The sequence below is a fragment of the Epinephelus fuscoguttatus genome, linkage group LG21 (assembly GCF_011397635.1).
Source record: "Epinephelus fuscoguttatus linkage group LG21, E.fuscoguttatus.final_Chr_v1".
Taxonomy (NCBI): Eukaryota; Metazoa; Chordata; class Actinopteri; order Perciformes; family Serranidae; genus Epinephelus; species Epinephelus fuscoguttatus.
In genome coordinates, this window is record NC_064772.1 from 7,505,056 (window position 1) to 7,524,340 (window position 19,285).

General features: G+C 39.5%; 1 protein-coding gene across 1 annotated transcript; it reads right to left on the reverse strand.

The window, feature by feature from the left end:
• Nucleotides 1-203: 203 nt before the first annotated feature.
• Nucleotides 204-14,638, reverse strand: lipib (lipase, member Ib). Its single transcript, XM_049566010.1, has 10 exons — nucleotides 14,574-14,638; nucleotides 8,453-8,844; nucleotides 6,340-6,448; nucleotides 5,797-5,898; nucleotides 4,333-4,422; nucleotides 3,462-3,629; nucleotides 3,286-3,375; nucleotides 1,612-1,720; nucleotides 1,313-1,486; nucleotides 204-1,047 (listed from the first exon to the last, which is right to left on the reverse strand). The coding sequence occupies exons 1-10, from the start codon at nucleotides 14,623-14,625 to the stop codon at nucleotides 963-965; spliced, it is 1,371 nt and encodes a 456-aa protein (XP_049421967.1). The 5' UTR covers nucleotides 14,626-14,638; the 3' UTR covers nucleotides 204-962.
• Nucleotides 14,639-19,285: the final 4,647 nt, after the last annotated feature.

Consider the following 19,285-nt stretch of genomic DNA (forward strand, 5'->3'; position numbering starts at 1 on the left):
TTTTGTTTTTGTTTTTTTTTAATATAAATGCTTATCAGGGCAGAAATTATAATACATTTTATTTATTTATTGTAAATATAAAAAGGTACCTGCAGAACATTACTTTTCAATAAAACAAAATCACTTCTCAATCACAAATTAAAACCTGTTGTTAAAGCACTTTATATACCTTGTTTTGTTTTTAAATAACCTGTTTTAAATTTCCATGATAAAATTTTGGCTCTGTTGCAAATGCTACAAATACAACATTTAAATCTGAGAAGAAAAAAAAGCAAAATAATGAAAAGGTTTTGTGAATGTTTTGTAAATCCACTGGTGTCGGAAGCCCAATTTTTTTTGTATTTCACTGTCTTCCTGTGAAAAACCACATGGCTCCAAATACCAGCTAATCCAAAGAAATTTTAAATGGTTAATTTGTCCCACAGAAAAAGGAGTATTTTCTTAATGCTTCTAAATATCACCACATGGTTTTCATATCATATTTATCAACAATGAATACAGGATAGATGTGTGACAGATCTGCAGTCCTGTCAGTTTCACTGCAGTTACAGGTTAAATGTATTTTGTAGTATAAATGCAGCAGAAATAAAGAGAGATTCTGAACACTGATCTCACCGTGTCGTCTCTCCTGCAGCAGCTTTTCCTTAACCTGGTTAAAAATCTTGTTGCTGTGTTTCCTGATCTCACAGATAAACACTCAGCTTTCCAAAAATCCCATCAGCACCAGCAGAGACAGATGTGGTTCAGTCATATGTAACAATATGTTCCAGTAAGCAGGAGTGATCCACAGCACCAGTCGGGTCATGATAACCCAGTGAGGAGGCTGCAGCTCCACCTGAGGGGTCCTCCTGGAGGTCCCCCTGGGAGACAGGAGACCCTGTAGCACCCAGAGGACATCTGGACTTGGGTGAGTTAGATGTGTTTCCACGATAGAAAAAGAATAGGTGTATCTGTTTGGGGAGTCAGAGGCGAGAGTTGCAGGGTAAAGGTCGAAACGCCACCTCCATGTTCTCCTCCATGATGATGTCAAAACGGCACATTAAAGGCCTGACGGAGAGGAGAGAGCACTATTAGGTGATTATTCAATTAGGTGATTGACAGAAAATGAATCAGCCACTATTTCAGTTTTTCAAACCTGGATCCTATTGTCTTGTGTTTTTGTGTCTAAATTTGGTCCAGTATTGAGAGAGTGTGCTTGAGAATGGTTTGATGAGCATGTGTGGGTGTACTGATCACAGTATTTGTACTTGTAAAACAAAAACAGCTAAATGTCTAAAACTGTAATGAACAGCACTGTGGGTTCAGGACTGACCTCTCAGGACGCTCCAGCGGTATGAAGCGTATTCGCAGCAGTCTGATTTTGTAACGAGGGCCGATCACGTTGCCAGTGTTGATGCGCAGCGAGATCTTCTGGACATGCTGCAGATCATCGTCGAACTGGGCCAGCAGCCGGGTGGAGGTGTACTGCTCAAACCGGAGGAGCTTACTGAGAGCAAAGAGGAGGAGAAAGGTAAAGATATTTTATTTCAAAGCGAGATGTGTTAAACTTCTGCAGACTGATGTTCCAACAGGGAAACTTGTATTCCACTTTTCCATTACAGACAGACTTACTGGTCTATTCGAGCCTCTGTGAAGTTTCTTCCACTGTGCAGACGGATGAAGACCACCCCCCAGCGGAGGTACTGGTTCCAGGTCACCATGTCCACTCTGTAGCTCAGCTCTGTCACAAACAAATGACATAAATTCACCTCCATTGTATTGAAGTAGAAATCTCTGAGGCAGATGTCCCCCCCAAATTCTGAAAAACACAAATTGTCCCCCCTAATTCTAAATAGCTTAAATGATTGAAATTGAACAAATGTATACAGTAGTCCTATATACTGGGAGAAAGGGAAGATGATGAGGAGAAATGGGAATCTGTGAGAGGAGAGAGATGAGAACGTGAGTGGACATAACATGCCTGAGACCCTGAAACTAGAAGTAGCATTAACCAACAGCGAAGCAGTGAAAAGGAGGGTGATGGCTGGTTCCATATACTACTGGCTGTTTAAGAGAAATAAACTGTAAAGGTAAGCGTATGATTCTCTTTGTAGTGCTTTTTGAATGACTTGGTGATGGTGATGAGCCTCTATGAAATCGTGAAATATGCTGGCAATCTCAGATGCTCTGTGGGCATGATTTGCATGCGTGCAGTTAAAAAAAAATCACAACTGATGGTGTCCCCCCCCCAGACTTGTCATCAGATCTGCACCCATGCAAAATACCTTCTCTGGGTGTTCCTGCTGAGCTGTACAAGAGTGAGACTAACACAAAGAGATTTTGCCATAAAATTGCAGCAGCTTTGGAAGATATCCACTTGATTCTTCTGACTGTGAAACTTCATGTGGGCTTCAGCTGAACTTTAGTGTTTTTACATAGAATCAGGACTGTGGATCATTTTCACTGAAGGTGCATTTGAAAGATATCTTTTAATGGTCAATATGAACAGGAGGAATGATTACAGCAAGTAAAACCTGTCTCAGTGTACGTAGAGGCACCTGACTATTATTTTAAGATGGACTTGTGCACCTGTTCTTTAACTTTCAACTTAATGAGCAGAAAAAAGCTGCTGCACCACAATCAGTGACTTTAAAATTTTGTCCATCAGTAACGTCAAATCCCGTTTTTTATTTGTTTTTTTTTTAGCAGCTGGTAGAAAACTACATGATTTGCACTTATAAAGAGTGGTGGAGGATGTTTTAAGATCCTTCACTTAAGTAAAAGTACTAACACCATGCTGTAAGAACACTCCATTAAAAGTAAAGTCCTGCCTTGAAAATGTGGATTAAGGAAAAGTATGTACACATAATCAGGGGCTGTATTTACAGGATTAAAATTAAAAGTACTCAATGCAGAAAAGTAAAAAAAAATAAATAAATAAAAAAAAATCCAAATTGTTAGTTGTTAATTAAAGAGAAAAAGAAGTTATAACCATAAAACTTAAGTAATTTTATCGTAAGGAAAAATGACTTAAATTAAACATACAAAACAGATTTTTTTAAGATCTTTGATGTTTTGTTTGCAAAAATCTTGAAGTAAGTAACTCCAGCTTTCAGATAAATGTAAAGGAGTAGAAGCAGAAAGTAACATTAACTGTACTTAGTTACTTTTCAGCACTGATAAGAGTATGACACAGATTGGTCAGTATTTAGATTACAGGTACTGCAATGCCATTATCTCATTGCACTTCAGTAAATCTGCCGTGTGAATGCTGTATGTTGATGAGACTTTCTGCGTCTGACTCACTCCTGTAGGGCAGCGTGGCCGTGGTGCTGAAGAAGACTTTGGTCTGTCCCAATTGCAGCAGAGTCTCTCTCCACTGGCTGACATCATAACCTGCAGGTGAGACCACACAGGTGATCAGACATGAAGCCTCCATCAGTCACAGCAGGAGCTCAGACTCCACACATCTGCCCACGTACCCAGCACGGGGCAGGACGCAGGTTTGAAGGCCTCACACTGCAGACACCGTCCCTCCAGGAAGTCGCTGTAGGACGAGCACGGGTAGCCTGTCAGGCTGCAGGTCCGGTTCAGAGAGCACAGGAACAGAAACACTGAGCGCTGGTGGTCACACACAAAATAAGATTTACCTGTGGGAGACAAAGACAATGCTGCCGTGAGTGTGTGTGCGTTAACCCTTACAGTCCTGGGCTAAAAGCTGCATTTTGTATCACTTCATATTTTCAGCATCTCAAAATCCATTATCAGCTCCAAACATCATTTTATTTTTCAGAAGAATATTTATTTTTAGTAAGTGATTCCAGTCAGAATTTCTGATGTTATATATAATTTAGGTGAGTCTAGAGAAAAAGCTTCAAGATGCATTTTAATAGAATTTTGAAGGTGTCAGTATAAGATAACTTATTACAGAACAGCAACACAACTAATCAGCCACATCTGTGAGGGTTTTTGGTAAAACTGACAACCCTTAACTATTAGTTATGAGAAACAACCTCATAACTAATGAATAAAACAGGTGAAAATGGATGAAGTGACACTATAAGAAACAGTAAGAAAGGTTTACTCAAAGCAGCCTTTCCTCAGGTTTTAATCAAATGAAACCATGTCACTCATTTTTCTGGGGTCAAAGGTCAACTATTAGACTGTGAATTATTTACAAAAACAACATAACCAACAAATAGCAGGAAACTACTGAGTGAGCTCTGCAGCCTCAGTTCCCATAAAGGAGAAAGGAACACAAGCAAAGCTTAATCCTCACATGCTACTTGTGTGTGAAAGGTTTCTGTGTGTGTGTGTGTGTGTGTGTGTGTGTGTGTGTGTGTGCGTGTTCACCTGCAAAGATGGTTTTAGGACACCCTGGTTGGTCAGCTCCACCGTTGGCATAGAAGTCAATATGACCATGAGCTCCATTCAGTCCGAATGCTGCACATGAAAAATACAGAAAATACAGATTAAAAACTGAGTTTAACACCGACTGCTACTCGAATCATTGCACATCATGTTATCATTGTCTCTTTAATATAGATTTCTGGTGGGTGATATGATACAAATATTTTATCTTTTAACCTGCAGATTATTACATTTCTCAAGACATGACCAAAACGTTTTTGCCATACGAAATAAAATCTTCCTATGGAGCTGTTAAATCCTCTGATTCTGGCATGGCATCCTCACTCCACCTTGAGAAACTATGTACACTATTGTTGAAAATTTAACAAAAATGTCAAATATATAAAACGTCCCTCAGAAATATGTATCAGTTTTGAAGGAGTACTGTGGGAGTAATACAGGTATAATAATGCAGGTGTGTTTTTTAATCATATGTACAACAATTACAGAGAAGCAATCGCTGTCAATGAAAACTATAACATGTAAAATATAAAATACAATATATATATATTGCTTATATTGTGGGGTTCGGGGAGCACAAACAACACACAACAGTAGAATTACAAAATTATAACATACATTTTTTTTATGTAAAAAAGAAAAAACTGAAGCAGAAAACTGTTTTACCATGTTTCTTCTTCTGAGGTTTAAGATCAGAAAGTCAGAATTAGTTCAAATATGACTTCACCAAATCAACAGGAGCTGTTTTATTTTATTAATTAAAACAACATTAAAACTTTCCACTGAATCACCAGCTGATGAAATCCTTTCTGCGGGACGTCAGCTGTTAATGGGCAGGGCTGACAATGTCTTTAATGCTAAACTTATTTTGTTGTAGTGCCCCTAAACAAATCCCAAATTTGAGCTATTTAGTTTCAAAACATTAACAAAAAAATTTGCATTTGGAAGAAATTAGGCTATTATTTAATAAAAGACCTTACTGTGCCACTGTATGTTGATGCAGATATTTTTGTCACTTTGCACACAGAAAACAAATCCATCATGTGAGAGCTGGCAACCCTGACCGGATAATGTATGATATTTCATAAAAGGACGATATTTTGGTTTATGACTTGAGGAAGTTATACAATTTTTCCAATTTTATTACCCTGTCATGCCAAATGTTTGGCCCAACCCTCATGATAACAAACATCTTCTGGCAACACATAAAATATCAAACATAAGATTATACACATGTCTACATCATTAATGATATGGTTATATTCAAGAGTTAAAAAAAACTTGTGTGTCACATGGAAGACAACAGAAACAATCTGTTTTTAATAAGCTTGCTCTGTGTCTCTGCGTTAAAGGCACAGTAACATGTTGACTCTAATGTGTTTAGTCTCTACAGTCTGTTGTCTGTCATGTTTAATTATAATCAGTAAATGTACAACAGATACTCACAGTTCATGTCTGTGTGAAGTACGTCCACAAACATGGCGTCTGATGGGTCCAGCCTCTCCTCTGGTGTGGCGCTAGTGAACATCGGTCCTGCTGGGTCCAGACCTGGTGGACAAGATGTCCTGAGGGTCAACTCGGGTTTTTTTTAAACCACAGATTCTGTCATCGAACCCAGCTGTTTTGATTCAAGTTTGTTTTTACAAGATGTGTCTGTATGTTTGAGTGTTGTTTACAAAAATGTAAACCTCATTTGGCAGATTGTGAGTAGCACCACAACATGTAACCTGACTACCTTTACCAGAGTTGTTTGCAATTGCTATATAAGGTGGAACATTGTGCAGCCCTGCTGTTTTAATAACAGTCTTCTAACTGTGGTTTGCATAGTTTTCTGCACTTGCTGTCACTCTGCAAATAATGAAAAACTTAAAGATTTTGATTTTGTTAAACATTTTAAACCTAAAATTCTCCCCCCTCAAACTCAGTACACTTAACTCTCCTCTTTGCTTTTATTCTTTTAATTTTCCCGTATGCTCTTTTATTCATTACCTGTGATTCGTCCAATCTTCCCCTTCAGGTTTGCTCCCACAAATCCAGCCAGGTGAGCTCCCAGACTGACACCGATGAGATGGACTGAGCTCAGAGAGGCTCCTTCCTCCTGCAGACGCACAGTAATCAAAAAACCCACCGTCACATTGAGGTTACAGATCAAGTTATCTCTCTCTTTATGTGTCTTTAGCTTTCATCTTACTGTTCATGCATGGATATAAAATCTGTGGTAACCACTGGAGGACAGTAGCAGATTAAAGATGCTCTGTGATATTGTAGAAACTTGCTGGGGATGGGTCTAGCATTTTTAAGACTTATACTTAAATTTAATTACTCTTCAGCCAACAAAAAGTACTTTTACTCCTGGTGGCAGCTTAGAGAAGGTTTTGAATCAGCTTTAAGAACTTTGTGCTGGGAAATATGATTCACACACAATATGATTTAACTAAACAAAAACATTTATTCATTCATTCATTCATCTTCTAACCGCTTCATCCTCTTGAGGGTCGCGGGGGGGGGGGGGCTGGAGCCTATCCCAGCTGAGACTATCGCAGGGCTGACACATAGAGACAAACAACCATTCACGCTCACATTCACACCTACGGACAATTTAGAGTTATCAATTAACCTAGTCCCCAATCTGCATGTCTTTGGACTGTGGGAGGAAGCCGGAGTGCCCGGAGAGAACCCACGCTGACACGGGGAGAACATGCAAACTCCACACAGAAGGGCTCCCACGCCCGGGATCGAACCGGCAACCCTCTTGCTGTGAGGCGACAGTGCTAACCACCACACCACTGTGCCGCCACAAAAATATTTAGAAAACTCAAAATTTCTAAGATTATCTGGAAAGAGGGGAACACTGGGAAAGCTTAGACTCATGAAATTGACATATTTATAGACAGTGGCTTTTGTTTGAGCTGTTCTAAATTTATCACTAGATGAGATGCGTAAAGACCTGGGCCACTTGAAACTGTTGAAAAAAATTCTGACCTGAACTTTGGCAAATGTAGGCTTTTTGTCTGCTTCCCCTAAAAAACCCTTCAAACTCTCAGTCAAGATGTCAAGAATACAATGTCAAGATGTAAAAAAACCCCATCTCTTTCACAGTGGTTTGTGGACAATGTACCCATGACTGACTGTAAACTGGCAGGACACTGTGTGTAAACTGTGGGTAAAAACCTCAGTTGAGACGCATTCTGAATGTACGTGTGTACGTGTATAAAGAATGCTTCTAAACCTGAATAGTATCAGGATATCCCACATCTTCATCGGAGAATGGTAAATTTTAAACATGTAAACAGAAATTGCAGTTTACACGACCTGAATCAAATTCAGAATATTGTCAAATTGGGAAAAATAATGGAATATTAATATGCATGTAAACATACCCTGTGTCTGTCTGGAGCTCAGCAAATAGTTTTTTTGGCTAAAAACTTTGGAGGACAGAAGCTGCCAAAATAAAAAAAAAAGAAATAAATGACTTGATAAATACATTAATATGCCACTGAATGTACCAAAAATGTTATTGAAATGTATGTATTGAAATTTATTTACTTTTTTATTTACTTTCCTTAATTTTCACTTTTATTTATTTTTATTATTTTCTTAAATGTACTGATTTATTTTATTATTTTTGTTAATGTATTTATTTATTTTATAATGTTTTTGTTTATTTATTATTGTCCCTTTGCATTTCCCCTGTTTTTTTCATAAACCTATTTATTTCTGTATTATTTTCTTTATACATACAAAGGTAAATAAATAAAATAATAAGATAATATAAGAAATAAATTAAAAGCGAAATATCAATTTATGTCACATTTTAGCAATTATCTAATGCTGACATTTGTTTTTAATATTATAGTTGGTACACTCGATTGCATTTTTTATTTTAGAGTGATTCAAATATTTTTGATTTTGGCAGCTTCCAGCTCCCACACTGCTGCTGGAAATCCTGAGACTGAAACAAACAGTAAATGTGGTAAAAATAAATAAATAAATAAAAATAAACTAAAATTCAAAATCAGCATCTAGAAGAGGCTTAAAAAGCTCCGTAGAGCTGCAGAGTTATTGATAGTTTTTGTCATACTTAGTTACTGAAGTGTCTCACCTGCATGGTCATGATGAAGCCGGTCAGGTTGTAAGCCGCCTCCCTGGTGTAGCTCACTGCTGTGAAGTAGTTGAGGTTGGCTGCCCCCCTGTTCCAGTCCACCACGATGACATTCATGTCCTCCTGCTTGGCCAGCAGGTGGACGAGGTGGTCTATCCAGATGGGGGGCGCTCCAGTGGGCCTGTAGCCGTGGATGATGAAGGCGGTGGGGCGTGACAGGTTGAAGAGTGGCTGGGTGGACAGGTGGTGGTGGTTGAGCTCGCGTCCGCAGTCAAGGTTGGAGCGGGTGTAGAGCAGCAGCCGGACATACAGACTGGTTCCCATGAAGCAATGGGACAGGTCGAGGTCTGTGAAGTTATCGCAGGACTCAACCGTCCCACTCTCCTCCTGACCTGAGAGACATTTCGTGTCAAAATTTAATCATTTTAGTTGTAGTTTTAAATGCCTACAGGACAGAGAAACTTAAGTCCAAGAATCTGTGTTGAATTTTGAGAAAAACCCTCTGTTCTCTCATCAAACACAAGAAAAGATAAGAAAAGATGAGGGAAATGTCTACGTCCATGACACTTGATTTACACATAGAAATAAATCCTCTAAGCAAACATTTAAACAACACTTTTTTCAGACTTTTTATGCACTCATTAGATATTATGAGCACTTGCTCTTTTTCAAGATGATCCATCCATGCTATCCATATCATTACTCCACAGGTGTGTCTTGGGAGGTCACAATAAAAGGCCACTCTGAAATGATCACACAGCACAATGCCACAGATGTTGCAAGTGCAGAGGGAGCGTGTTATTGGCAGGCTGACTGCCTGTGAACTGAAGGTTCATTTCACCACCGCCAATGTCGTCTCCATGAATATGGCAGTACATCCAACCAACCTCACAACTGCAGACCACGTGTAACCACACCAGCCCAGGACCTCCACATCCAGCATGTTCACCTCCAAGATCGTCTGAGACTTAGCCACCTGAGCAGCTGATGCAACGGTTGGCACAACCAAAGAATTTCTGCACAGACTGTCAGAAACTGTCTCAGTGAAGCTCATCTGCATGCTCGTGTCCTCACCAGGGTCTTAACCTGACAGCAGTTTGTCATTGTACCTGATTTGACTGAGCAGCTGCTCAACTTAGATGGCGTCTGGCATGTTAGAAGTTTTCTCTCCACAGATTAATCCCAGTTCACACTGTGCTGATGGCAGACAGTGTGTATGGTGTTGTCCAGGCAAGCGGATTACGAATGTCAACATTGTGAACAGAGTGGCCCATGGTGGCGGTGGGGTAATGCTATGGGCTGGCATAAGCTACAGACAACAAACACAGGTGATTACATTGATGGCAGTTTGAATGCACAGAGATACCGTGATGAGATCCTGAGACCCACCATGACCTCATGCATGACAGCATGTTGCAGGGATCTGTACACAACTCCTTGAAGCTAAAACAACGTTCCAGTTCTTGCTTGGCCTGCATATTCACCAGAAATGTCACCCATTGAGCATGTTTTGGATGCTCGGCATGTTGGCGAGTTGGCGTGCACGACAGCACTTTCTAGGAGTGGGCCAGAAACCAACAACCTCATCAACTCTGGGTAAAGGAGGTGTGTCCCACTGCATGAGGCAAATGGTATCATACCAGATACTGACTGATTCTTTGGGGCATCTGGGACCAAAAAATGCACCTCTGTAGAGCTAGTCCTGTGAAATGTCAATAAATAAAAAAAAATTAAGCACAAACTTCACATTTTAGAATGGCCTTTTATTGTGACCATCCCAAAACAAATCTGTGAAGTAATGAAACTGTTTAATCAGCACCTCAATATGTCACACCTCTCTAATCTCATGGATTATCTTGGAAAAGAAAAGTAGTCATAGTATTGAGTGTATGAAAAGCCTTAGCGGTTTAACTTAAACTGGTGAAAAAACTAAAGCAAAAATAAAAGTCAAAAGTAAATGTATTTATGTCACTGTGTATATCAAGTGTCTTGGATGCGGAAATTTCCTTTATCTTTTCTTATCTGTTGTTTTTGATGAGAGAACAGGGTTTTTCTCAAAATCTAAATCTCAAACAGTGTAATCACTTTCACTTACAGCTTGCTTTTGTTGGTGTGTGTGTGTGTGTTACCTGCTACATGTGTGTGTGTTACATGTTACAGTTATATGTATCTGATGTGTAATCAGCATCCAGATGCTTACTAAACATTTCTACGGACTGTCTCTAATTCTCTGCTACACAAATGTGGAACAAATTGGCAGAAATGCTAAAACTTGAGACAGTGCTACTTTTAAATCCACGCTCAAGACCCATGTATTCACCATTGCTTTTAATCTACTTTCTTTTATATCATTTTGTTGTTTTATTGTTTTTAAATCCACATGTTTTTGACGGTTTGTTCTATTGTTTTTTTTAATGGATGGTGCAAACTGCATATCTGCATAAGTTGAAAATGTTTCCTGACAGACTGAGCGAGCCTGCTGGGTTCTTTTGTAGTTTCCATGGGTTGGTCACCACCTTGACATGACAAATGAATTTGCCCTTGACTGACAAAACTCAGATCTATTTAAATATATGACAGAGGAGTTACCTAATACGACAAAAGCAGCCGGACGCCTTTCAAAAATATCAATCAATTCAATTTTCAATTAAATTTTATTTATGAAGCCCAATATCACAAATCACAATTTGCCTCACAGGGCTTTACAGCATACGACATCCCTCTGTCCTTTGGACCCTCACAGCTGATCAGGAAAAACTCCCCCCAAAAATCCGTCTTTTAAAACCACCTAAACCCTTGTTGTTTATCACGTTTGTTGACATGTTTCACCGCCTGACCCAGTTAACCTCACCACACTTTTCATCCCCCGTACATATGTAAAAATCCAAAGTCTTGGTGCCATCTGACTGGAAATACTAGGATCAGTTCTTGTCTGGTAAGTGACGGTCAGACCTCTTTAGCTCTATGATGTAGGATTAAGCTGGCAGTCCAGTGAACAGAGAGTCTCTTTAGCCTATTTAAAGTGTCTTTAGCCTCCATACTGTCGCATCCAGGTGGTTGTTTTCTCACCAATTAATCCCCACTGACTGCCTGCTGTATCAGCAGTAACCTTTTTGTAGGTTAATGAAAGACAAAAGGGAATTCTCCAACAGGTCCACTGTTTGGAAATCATTATCAACATCCTAACACAGACACGTAGCTACCTAAGAAACAAAGGGGACTTAATTAAATAAAGAAAAATAATTGACCTGATGCGGCAAGCAGAATCTTCAAAGGTATTTTTGTGATCTCACAGATGTCCACAATCTGCCTGGGATGGTAAAATCTTTGAACAGGTTGTTCTGCTCTTCTCCTTCACCTGATGTATGTTAATTCGGCCTGTGGCAAGCTTGGGCAGGTGGAAATATTGGATTTAAAGATTTGTTTTGTCCTGGACAGACATTTCATCATTCCTGGCAGATGTCTGTTAGATTATTTAAATACTTTTAGAGGCCTGAATTAGTAAAATTATCTATTAGTGCATTAGAAATCAAAATATTAGGAAAGAAACACCACTTTGTGGAGCAGCAATATGTTTCATCTGCTTTCTCATCGTGTTAATCATTTAACCACTCCTCAAACACGACATATACCCCCACCTGCTCTGAGTCCTTACAAGTGAACAAAAACAGTAATTTTACTGTAACTGACTCTAACTATGTTTAGGATTGCTGGTCTGTGTTCACACTGACCCCAAAATACATTTTAGAGGTGCTGGGATTGCGTATGAATGTAAAGATGCTACTGAACACAGTGCAGTTTGAGAAGAATGTATCTCTGGGCAAGTAAAAATGTTTCACTTTGTTTCCTGAATCCAAAATAAAGATGTTTTGGTTGTTTGTTTGTTTTTTTAAATCACATCTTTCGCTGATTGTTAATAACATGCCAGTATCTGGCCCAACAATTACAAAAAAGCCATTTTGCAGCTTATTCTTAATGGTAGTTTGTCACTTCCTGGAAAGAATAAAAAATGTTGATGACTAATAATTTCGTTATGTCCCTTCCCATGACTCCTGCCAGGCGTACAGGATCTACGAGCTAGCTCGCAGTTAAGTGTTGTTGCTGTGTTTTTGGTTGTGTAAACTCCCTAGGTTACTGCTGATAATAGAACAGCATCGGTGCGAAAGCGTAATGCCCACCCTTCCTTTGGTTAAGGTTTATTTCAATCCAACCAGAGTTGGTGATCGTTGGAACAGTGGAAAGATGAACCAAGATGGCTTTTGTGAGTTTTATTTAGTTTCTGTTTCTGTTGTTGTTGAATGAAATGTATTTCACAATGATATAATTAGGTCCCGTTTATACGACAACGATTTCAACTGAAAACGGTAAACTTTAGTTGCGTTTTGGCCGATCGTTTACAGGACAGTGGCGTTTTGGGTGCCTGAAAACACAACATTTTGAAAATGGGTTCCAGAGTGCAACTTTTTGGAAACGGCAGCATCTCCGTTGTCATGTAAACTTGCAATATGCAGTTCCTCTGAAAACGGAGACTTTTTGCACATGCGCATTACGGTTCCAGTCGCTAGGCATGCCGACCGTCACAACAACAATGCCAAGCTCTCTTTGTGCTGCTCGCCCTGTTGATTTGAAGTGAAGTGTAGATCTGTTACTGTAGCAACTCCACCTCGTCGTCCATCCAGACAAAGTTATCTGTGCATGCTTTCGCCATTGTGTCTTCTTTGTTTTGGTTTGTAATCACCGCGTTGTAGAGGACGGCGCTTCAGCACAGGCGCATGGCGTCATGCCGTGGTGTTGCTTTGAAATTTACACTGCCACCCATTGGCCTGGCGTGCATACTACAGCGTTTCCCGTAGATTTTGCAGCTCTGTGTGAACGGGGATCGTTTCAATAACGTCGTCATATAAACGCAGAAGTTTTTTAAAACGAAAAGGACAGACTTTTCCGTTTTTAGAGAAACCGTTGTCGTCTAAACAGGACCTTACTGTTTTTTTTTTTAAAAAAAAAAAGGAGTCAGGTGAGTTTGGTGATGGCGATTTTGGTGTTGTTTTCTTTGGCTAAACTTAAGGATCTTACTCTTTGACAAAAAGGTCGACCTCTGTAGTGATCCTTTCCATAATGTTGTCAGACACAATCTGAGCCTGTTAGTGATGAAAACAAAGACTTATAGTGGATGTGAACTGACAGTGCAAACATGCCTCAAGTGGTTACATTACTGCCTGTTTTGGTCTTGCTCGATACTGGACCAGTTTTAAACATAGCTGTTCCCGTTAGCCACTTAGACACATCAAACATTAAACATGGGAAGAAAAAGCATCAAGCTGGAAAATGACCAAACTCAACATTTAATTAGTGAGTTTTAAAGGTGCTGATTTTTTATTTTTTTTTTTACCTTTGTACACAGCCAGGCTAGCTGTTTCCCCCTGATTCAAGTCGTAATGCGAATCTAAGCTAATTGCCGCTCATCTCAAGCCCCTCCCTCTTCTGCTAACATCACTGTGTCGCTGCAAACACGGCTGGTTTTTCTAGCATTTAGCATCATGTCTACCGGTAGTTCCCCCATGGCGGGTGGCGATTCCCGCTCTGCAATTAGCACACATGAGTGCGACACTGCCCTCAATAGGATCAGGCTGCTATAAAAAAACACCTCATCCCCTCACCACCCGCCCCACCCTGTGCACAAGAGGGTGGAAACAGCCCCAATCCAGCCCCAAACACATACATTGGTCAACTATGAATAACTTATGACTGGCATGTGTGTGGGTGTGTGTGTGTGTGTGTGTGTGAGAGAGAGAGAGAGAGAGAGAGAGAGAGAGAGAGAGAGAGAGAGATGGTGTATATTTACTTTCATACCACCAGACAGAAACAGCAGGCTTTAATATACGCTTCAAAGTGGAGCAGATGGAGGGGGGTGCTTTTAAATAATCTGTTCCTTCCTACACTTCACTAAGCTGTTTCTGTCTGCACTCTCACACACACTTTACTTCTCATTTTGTGGATATTCATAGTTATTTTTTTTTAGTTCCTTGCAGGATTAATCCCTCCGCCAAGATAAGAACTGAGCACATTTGAGCATAAAGTCACATTTTCCTTGATGAGTAAAAAAAATAGTTGCTTTTCTTACCTTTGCAGAGCACGAGGAGAGCCAGCAGACCCAGGAGCCTGCAGGGCAGCATCCTTCCTACAACCACAGAGACACAGAGAGAAATGATGGAAGTACAGACAGTGAGAAAAGAAGCTCTGAAGGCAGAGTGAAGGAGGGAGGGACTCTGTGAATGAGGGATGGAGGGAGGGAGACAGGGAGACATGGAGGGAGGGAGGGAGTAGAGGTGTCCTCACCTACTGTTAAGATCAGTTTCTAGAAGACTGGAGAGGTAAAGAGGAAGGGAGTGGTGCCAATCTAGGGGTCGTAACAAGTAGACATTGAAGAAAGGGAGTGGACAGGAATAGTGAAAAGTTAAAGTGAGTGGAGGATGAAAATGGGGGAGAAGAGACAGAGGTAGCAGAGTTCAGAGTTTCAGATCTTAAAAAGTCATGAAATAATTTCCAACTTGATCATTTAAAGTTGAATCAGGAGGCTGAAAAGGAATTTTTTTCTACTATTAAAACACTCCAGCCCCCCCGCGACCCTCAAGAGGATGAAGCGGTTAGAAGATGAATGAATGAATGAAGATATTAAAACACTCATTTTATAATATTATAATATCCACTTCCAGCATCTGCATATCTTTAGAAAATGTGTAAGTAAAAGGAGGCGAAAGCACATGGAGGACAAGTGGCAGTTATGCTGTTACACTTCTTTTCAATCAGTCAATCCAGCTATAATTACTATAATTGTATAGCACATTTCATAAAGGTTTGTTCAGTTTAAAGTGCTTCATAGATGACTAACAAAAAGACAGAACAAGTATAGAACTTAAAAACAAAAAAATTACAAAAACAATTCAACAATTAGAAATCAGCGCACACAAGACAATAAAATAAAATAAAATTAATTTAAAAGCTATAAAAACAGTAATAGAAGTAAAGAGTGAAAGAAAAACTAGGTGTAAGAACTAGATAAAATAGAATAAAAAGACAAAGGCAAAAATGAATATGATGACAATACAAACAAAAAGTTGATGAGAGGGATAATATATACATGGGCAGTAGCTCATAGGGACTTGATTTGGGAACTGGAGGGTCACCGGTTAAAGTCCCCGTCTGAAACCTAAGTGTGGACTGATCTCTCCGTTTAATAGATAGGTCATTTTTGTGCATGTGTGTGTATTTCAAGTCTGTGTGTATACAGCAACAGTGAAAAAATGAATTTCCCCTGAGGGGATTAAAAAAGTATACTCTTCTTCTAAATGTTTAATACGTGTTAGACTAAAAACTAGATAAAAAAGATTAGACAGACAAAACAAAGTCTATAAGTGATAAGTACATAATGCCTATAAACCACTGCCAATCAATAGCCTGTTTAGATAGGTTTTAAGTTTGTGTTTGGAGATTCACAGGCAGACTGTTCCAACCATTTGGAGCATGACAGCTAAAAGCTGCCTCACCAGGTTTTAGTCCTCTTAGTGTTGTTCTGCCTATGTTTCCTGTTTTTGGAAAGCCACTTTGTATTTTGGGTAATGCCTCTTTTGGATACTATGAATGTAAATCCAAAAAAGACTTAGTGAAGAAACTAGAAACTGGATTCACAAAAATATAAAGTGAGTGTTAAATAAGTTAAAAATTTTACTCATGGCAGAAAGTTAATACAGTATGCCCAACAGTAGAGTTAGTATGTTATATTGTTCTTTTTTTTTTTTTTTTTTTTTTTAGAAAGGAGGATTTTTATTTAGAATGATTTGAGAGGATGTCAGACTTCAGTCTTCTCAAAGTAGTTTTAATGTATGGTATAGGCATAAGATGGGGGGCCCGTTCTACTTGGTAAAATCAACTTTGAATGTTCTATGAAAAAAAACTGTAAACAGTACATTTTATATTTCAACAAAAATAGAAATCAGTGAGACCATGGAGCTACACCAGTGATGGTTATTAATAGCTCCACAGGCTCTGACCACACTGCACCCAGCCCAGGCTGCCCTGTACTCACTGAATTCATCATGTAATTTAACATCCAGAGACTCTGAAAACACTTCAAAAGCAGAGAAACTGAGCTGAGGGTTACAGTAATGTAGGAGTGCAAGCTGAAACCGTACAATTAGGAGTTCAGTTCAACTGCTTAAAGACACAGAGAGAGACCAGCGTGCAGACAACACACTGGCCTCTGTTAATTCTGTCTGTCAAAAGGAACACTGCTTCATGCTAAATGAGACTTCACAACTTCAACCTCTGAGTCCAGAGTCTTTCTTCATTTCTTTTTGCTAATGTGGATCTTTGGTGTAAAATCTGTTACCAGCCAGTCTGTGTTGTCTACAGAATTGGAAGACGTACTCAGATCTTTCAGTTAAACAAAAGTAGCAATAAAAAAGTGTACAAATACTCTGTAAGAAGTAAAAGGCCTCTATTCAAAATGAAGTAAAAGGACAGTATTAGTATTGGCTTCAAAATATTCTTTAAGTAGCTAAAGTAAATGCATTGATGCATTAATCACCTAAAGGTTGCAGCTGGTAAAGGTGGAGCTCATTTCAACTACGTAATATAATTCTGGGTCGTTTGTTTAGTGCAATTATCAGTAAGTATTAAGTTACAAAAATACTTCATAATCTATTTGTTAGTTATATTTTGTATTATTAATCTAAATCTGCATAGTAACTAATGTCAGATATATGTGGCGGATTAAAAAGTACATTTTTTTTTACCTCTGAGATGTCTTTATACTTCTCTAATAAAGTGACAGAAAATGGAAATACTCAAGTAAAGTGCAAGTACCTCAAAATTGGACTTAAGTGTGTTTGAATAAATGTAGTTAGTTACTTTCCAACATTGTGCATCTCTTGTCCTCCCCACCAGCCACAAAAGAAAACAGAAAAATATACACAATAGTGCTTCTAAATTAACACTCGCTATATGGCAAACACACTATGCCGATGACATCCAGCTCTACATCTCCACTACATCCATCACCACTGAAGCTCATTCCACTCTGACTACCTGCCTCAACATCATCAAGTCCTGGATGCAAGCCAACTTCCCCAAACTGAACTGTGGAAAACCTGACATGACCATCATCCCGTCCCAAATCCCTCACCAAAACCACTTACAACTTCTGCCTCACCATTTTTGATTTCACTCTGCATTCCTCACCACACATCTGCAACCTCAGAGTTATTTTCGACAACAACCTCTCCTTCAAAAAACATGTCAGTCAAATCACCAGTACTGCCTTCTTCCACCTAAAAATCAAAGCTCATGTCCACACATCACTCTCCCCCTCTGCTGCTGAAACTCTGATCCATACCTTCATCACATCCAGAATTGAAACTCCAATGCATCCAGAATTCTGCTGCCCGTCTGCTCAACCATTCCTGCTCCCGTGATCACATCACCCCTGTCCTTCAGAACCTCCACTGGCTCCCTGTCCCACAAAGCATCCAATTCAAAGTTCTTCTCATCCCTCATAAAGCCCTCCATGACCAGGCTCCCTCCTACCTCACTGACCTACTCCACTGCCACACTCCCTCCCGCAGCCTCCAGTCCTCTGATGCCAACCTCCTGACTCCACCACTCAGGACCAAGCACTGGACCTGGGGTGACAGTGCCTTCTCCATAGCCGCCCCCTCCCTCCGGAGCTCTCTTCCCAAACACATTCGAGACTGCACTGACCTCTGTCAGTTCAAATCACTCATCAAAACACATCTTTTCAAAACAGCTTTTAATGTGTGAATGATACTGTGTGAATCTTATTGTATTCTATTTTATATTACTATTATTACAATTAACCAGCGGGAACTTCTCCTGGCTAGAATTCCTTTAATGTTCATTGTTCAAGAAGTTTTTACCATGACTTGAATTATCCTCACAGGTCTCTTCCTCTCCAAAATAAACTGATAAAAACTCTGAATGAAGCAGTTTTGTGTTACAAATCAGTGTTTTGTTTTGTGATGGAGGCTGATGCAAAAATGTGAAAGACACTGTGTAGAGTCAGTGTTGGGTTTGTTCATTCTGGGCTACTGTAGAAACATGACGGTGCAACATAGCGATCTCTGTAGACGAGGACCTGCTCCCTGTGTAGATATAAAAGACGCATTCTTAGGTAATGAAAATACGAGGATTCTTATTTTCAGGTGATTATACACTAAAGAAGACATACTTATTATATTTCATTTCTGCCAGTATATCTCCCTGAGGTTTCTACCGTTTTTTTTCCCCTGTTAAAGGGTTTTTTGGGGAGTTTTTCCTTATCCGCTGCGAAGGTCATAAGGACAGAGGGATGTCGTATGCTGTAAAGCCCTGTGAGGCAAATTGTGATTTGTGATATTGGGCTTTATAAATAAAATTGATTGATTGATTGATTGATTGATTGATTGAAATACTACACACTGGTCCTTTAATTTAGCAGCTCTATCCCAGATTTCCTGAATACTTCAAAGAAGAGTTCAACATTTTGGGAAATACTGATTCGCCTTCTTGTTCAAATTTTTAAGCGTGTTATATTGACAGAAAACCAAATTGGACCTCAAAAAAGTGCATTAAAAAATCTGAAATGTGCAATAAAGAGAGAAACACTGAGATACTGCATGTGTGTCCTTTGAGATTTTCTCTTCATGTTTGTGTTTTTTTGTGCCTCTACAGACCAGGACTGAACAGTGAGTGGCAGGTGAGCAGTTAGGTAAAAGGTTAGTGTAAGGTCACAGTGTCCTGGCCAGTTAAAGAGCTTAGCTTTGAGGCCACGCCCTCTCA